General features: G+C 37.8%; 1 protein-coding gene across 1 annotated transcript in view; it reads left to right on the top strand.

Moving 5' to 3' along the window:
* Positions 1–587: 587 nt before the first annotated feature.
* Positions 588–5,422, top strand: part of LOC137970649 (COP9 signalosome complex subunit 1-like) — a 14,308-nt gene continuing 9,473 nt past the window's right edge. Inside the window, exons 1-7 of the mRNA XM_068817175.1 lie at positions 588–735; positions 911–1,000; positions 2,657–2,757; positions 2,920–2,997; positions 3,464–3,539; positions 4,516–4,577; positions 5,068–5,118. Coding sequence (XP_068673276.1) covers positions 700–735; positions 911–1,000; positions 2,657–2,757; positions 2,920–2,997; positions 3,464–3,539; positions 4,516–4,577; positions 5,068–5,118 — 494 coding nt within the window. The 5' untranslated portion in view covers positions 588–699. The remainder of the gene's footprint in view (positions 736–910; positions 1,001–2,656; positions 2,758–2,919; positions 2,998–3,463; positions 3,540–4,515; positions 4,578–5,067; positions 5,119–5,422) is intronic.

Here is a 5,422-nt window from a genome sequence, read left to right as displayed (position 1 = left end):
AATGCCGTTAACAGCAGTTTTAAATGTAAACAAATATCCACGATAGCACTTAAAATCTTGAGTCACTCTGGAATATGGACCGGGACTTCGGACTAGGGAATTGAAACTCTATATTCACCAAGATATTGTACAATACAATACAATACATACTTAATTGACCGCTCCCCATAGGGGCTTCTCAGGGCCAATGAAACACAATCAACGAAACTACAGAACACAACAACAACTGTTCAGAATCCCAACTGGCCGGAGGCAAACCAGTTGGCTATTTACAAGTGCAGTTGGGAAGTTGAACCTGGGACTACCAGGAACAAATTCAACGAATGGTCAGAGCGGGTCTTGAACCCGGGATCTCCGGATCTCAAGGCAAGCACCCTAACCACTGGGCCACACTGCCTCCAACATGAAAAACCCACTGAAATCCTGTGAAGGCGAATAAAAATCCTTGGAACAAAGTGTAGGCTACCTGTTGCCTCTTGTTTTGACAGACCGCTTTGACAAGTATTGAAGAGGATTGTATGTGATGTAAGCCAGCACAAATCGTCCTGGCCGTCATTGACCCAGCGTGAGACGTTTCACCTTCGCTTATACAACGTCGTAGTGGATGCCGAAAATAAGGTGCTCTGTCTGTACTTCGTGTAAGCTTTCGGTGCGAGGAAATGCTGTAGTTCAGACAGGGAAATATTTCTCTCAAAGAAAATGCCATTACCCATGAGACTAGGCCGACCTCATGAGGTACGTTGATATACTTAAATTCTGTCCTCGTGTTTCTTCTTTCTTTACTCATGATGAAGAGCGTTAAGGAAACACTTCGTGGCGGTCTCAGTGATCATGAAAAAATATGCATGTTATGCAAGCTGTGCTTTCCGAAACTTTAACTCTACAGGAATACCCTTTCTGTTTTTTGTAGAACCCAGCAGAACCAATGCAGGTTGATATATCACCTGAGAGTAACCACGCTTCAAATGAAGACGACTTCACCATCGAGTCCTCAACTTTGGTAAGCAAAATTTAATAACGTTATCATACTAGCCTAACCAAGTTTCTGTTCGACAAATAATTGGTCTGTTTTATTTAATTTAGATCATCATTCGATGCATTTTTCTCTTCCTTTTCCTTGGCCAAGAGCCCACCAAGTGACCTGCAGCTGCAAATAAGGGTCGGTACATTTCGCTGACCCCCAGTCCATGGACTACCCAAACGGACAACCCTAAAAATACTATTTTGAATGAGTACTGTTGATCTATGTGTAAGCAGCATCTCAAATAGTGCTTACTTAAGCCTCAACACCCATTTCAAACAGCATTGTTCAACAGTATTTAAGTCTAAGCACCCATTTTAAAAAGGTTAGCTTTCGATTATTGTTGTGATGGCCGATTACTTCATGTAAGCCAACCTAAGAACCTTTTTAAAATGGGTGCTTGGACTTAAATACTGTTGAACAAGGCTGTTTAAAATGGGTGTTGAGGCTTAAGTAAGCACTATTTGAGATGCTGCTTACACATAGATCAACAGTACTCATTCAAAATAGTATTTTTAGGGTAGTCCATTTAGGTAGTCCATGGACTGGGGGTCAGTGAAATGTAGCAACCCTGCAAATAACCAATCTCGTTCCCAGAGTCTGCTTTTCTTTTGGTTAGCACCAAGACTATGAACATAGGGATGCCCTTTTTATTTCCCTTTCAAGACGTCTTTTGTAACTTAGGCTTTTGCATCTTGAATAAACTATGTATGTATGTACATACATGTATATATGTAAGAACGCAGCCTCTGGCGACTTCCAAAGCAGGAAGTCCGCAAATCGTGGACTTCCCACTCGTCTACACATGCTCTGAAATTTGAAACAACAGGGGTTGTCAACAGTTTAATACAAAAATGGACCTTCACTACGACTGCACATAAATTGGAGGTGGCTAGAGTCCGTGCTCTTGGTGCTGACCAAAAGGAAAACATACTCTGGGGACGAGATTGGCGAATGACTGCCTACAAATAATGGTCTGCTCATGCGTAACACTGCCCATCTGTGTTTTGCTGCAAATAATATTCTGCTCGTGCGTTATTGATACCACACTCTTGTGTGAGCATTGCAGTTTGCTTTCCTGAGCTTTCAGAGAGTGATTTAATTGTTGGAGATTGTGAAAAACAAACGCAGTCATTGAATGATAAAACAATAGTTATCATTGAACTCGATGTTTGCAAAATATCGTGATTTGTCAGTGTCTCGCAGATAAATTATTTGTCAACACCGATCTGATCTGCTTGCCGCTGACTTGATCATTATTTTTTGCTCAACCTTGTGCAATAATTGTTAATTATTTGAAAAAAAAGAAACATGGTTAAAATAGTATTTATTTTCTCGTTCTGATTCCCTCATTACTTGGTTTTTATTAGAAGACAGGACAAATGTGACAACTCTTAAATATTGTCCGGAGTCATTCCATTCTAACCCCACTAAGGATGGATGAAATACCCACTATTTTTTGGAATTTTGGTGGCTCACAACCTCTGGTGGGTAGAGAGAAATGGAATGACCCAAGTGTTGCATCATTTGTACTATTGTTTTTTTTTCTAATTTTTCTTTGGTTGGTTCAGGAACTTGGTGAGCTTTGTGCTTAAAGTTAGTTTTGACTGAAATAATTATTTCTTTCCTTCACAGGATCTTGATGTCTATGCCTCTAATTACACGGGTCTAACAAAGCTTAACAGGTTGTTGTTTGTTGCACGGCACTGTCCATCATTAGAAATTGATGCCTTGAGGTAAACAAGTGGTACAAACAATATTAAACTTTATTAACTACATTTAAGGTCCTGAGATTTTGTGACCCATCATTGCACACACAAAATTACATAGTTATTTACTATTCACAGCAATGAAATTCTGTTGTTTGTAGAAAGCAAACTGTAACATTTCTTTCTCAGGATAGCTTTGAGTTATGTAAAGCAGACATTTAATGTCCAGTTGTACCAAGAGATTGTGAAAAGAATGGCTGAAGCCTGGTTAGTTCCTTTGAGATAACTTTGCCACATAATTGTTGAGTAAAAGGAAAAAGATAAAATACAATTTCAAATGGTAATATCATTCTTGCTTGATTGTGGAGATCATTTTCTCATGATGTCATGGCAGCCTCACATTAATTGGTGTAAATGTACCTGAATGATGAAATAGCAGCTCAAGTGTGTGTATCTAATCAATTGTCAGAGAATTATTTCATAAACTCATAGTCAATAAGGGCAGCACCTTAAGTAAAAATGGTCTGTAGAGTACTTTGTACATGTAAAGTAGTTATTAATAATTTAAAAGTAGCCAGGTTATGTACATGTACATGTAGCAGGGTAGAAGGACCATGAGCAGTCATGACAGCCACATAACATTCATGCCAAGTCAACAATGATTTCAATTGCTTTTTCTCTCTGGTTTTTAAAACTTTTTTTTTTTTTTCATGAAACCATTTTGTATTGTTAGCATTCACAGTGAAGTGGAACCACCCCTTATTGATACCAATTGGATGGAAACCACAAGTAAAAAGGCAGCCCTCAAGGTACTTAAAATAATTATTCTCAACAACTTCGTCCAATGCTGTCTGCATGGAACTAGTACAAAAGGGTCTTGGCAAACTGCCAGTCATGCAATTCTTGCATTGAAGTCTAAGCACTCGTTTCAAATAGCGCTGATAAACAGTATTTAAGTCCAAGCACCCATTTTAAAACAGTTAGCTTTCAGTAATTGCATGTCTCGCATGTTGACTCTCATGTTGGCTTGCATGGCTTGTTGGCTCGCATATTGTACAACCTCATACTAATACTAAACACTGACCCCCAGTCAGGTGGCCCCCTGCTGACCCCCACTGATCCCCTCACTGACCCCCTTACTGACCCCCCCCCCCCCCCTCTAAAATTAACAAGAAATAAAAATTAAGAAATCCACAGTGGCTGACTTGAAGTAACGAAGAAATTACACTCACCTTTAATTAAATTTCAGAGATGGCAGAAGAGGGTCAGCCTTAATTACATGAGATGAAAATCAATTTCTTTCCTGATAGAGAGATGCCTTGAAATCTTTTAAACCATAAAATTTATTGCCCGCTTTTAGGAGGAAAAAGACCAATATGTCTTTTAAAATTTAATTACACTGTAGAGTTTTAGTAAATTTAGACTGATTTTCTAGAAGCACTCAACTTTACAGTACAGGAGAAACAGATTACTATAATAATAAATAATAATGAATGGAATATTTACCCAGGATAACCTTAAGTACAAAGTACTGTTATCAACGGTATCCTGCAAACGTACAGTAACATCAGGTGCATATACATGTATGCTTCAGAGAAAACATGTCACTTCTTTCGCAAAAAAAAGAAAATGTTATGTTTCCTCTACCTATAAACGATTTTGTGTAATTTCCAGTACACTGAAAGGGTATCATTGTATGATAGTATCAAGTTACTTTTGGTGACAGGTTGTCTTTAGTTCAAACTGTATCTGTAATGTGTTTTGCATCTCATTTTTCCCGTACAGCTTGAAAAGCTTGATACAGATCTGAAAAACTACAAGAGTAATTCTATAAAGGAAAGCATCAGGTTTGGGAACTAAATAGAAGATTACTTTAGTTAGAAGAGAACCTAAGTATATTTCATGTTCATGAAATTGTACATTACATACATGTATTAAGAATGATAAAAGTACCCTTAAAAATTATCTTCATGGATATTGTAATTACAAAAAGTTATAAAATGCTCAAATGCCATTTTCAAAAATACATCAAAACCAGCAATAGATGCAGAATGATGTATACTTGCCTAGATGTAACCTGTGTTGATTCTTCTGAGAGATTTCTCAGTTTATTGAGCATGCATTCAAGCACAGGTTAATGGAATCCCCACTGCAGTGTACATGAATGCAAGGGTACTTTTTAACTACACAGGACTGTATGTGCATTGTGCACGTGTTAGCTTGTGTTCTTATGCTATGCTCAGTATATACATCTTTAATGAAACAACTGTACAACAGCACTTAGATTTGGCAATGTGAATCATGCTTTGCTGCCATTTTTGCTTGCACACTTGACAGACGTGGACATGATGATCTGGGGGACCACTACTTTGAGTGTGGTGACCTTAAGTGAGTAACTAATGCAGTTTTTAGCCTTTTTTTTCTTTTACCAAAAATATTAGTATTAATTTTTGTCTAAATGAAATTAAGTTTTGACTTATCAAGAGGTTAGGGTTAGCCCTAACCTCTCGTGTGTTTGATGCTACCTTTGTAAATATTACTAACTCTTCACTTCACCAAGTTCAATGTGATCCAATTTTGGTAAAATAAATAAATGTTTGTTGTTGTTGTTCATAATGTTAGGGTTAGGGTTAGTTTAACCCTAAAACCAATCAATCCGTAAGGGAGGTCACGGGTTCGAACTCCAGCTGGA

Source organism: Montipora foliosa, chromosome 9 (assembly GCF_036669935.1).
Source record: "Montipora foliosa isolate CH-2021 chromosome 9, ASM3666993v2, whole genome shotgun sequence".
NCBI lineage: Eukaryota > Metazoa > Cnidaria > Anthozoa > Scleractinia > Acroporidae > Montipora > Montipora foliosa.
This window is presented reverse-complemented; position numbering and strand designations above follow the sequence as displayed.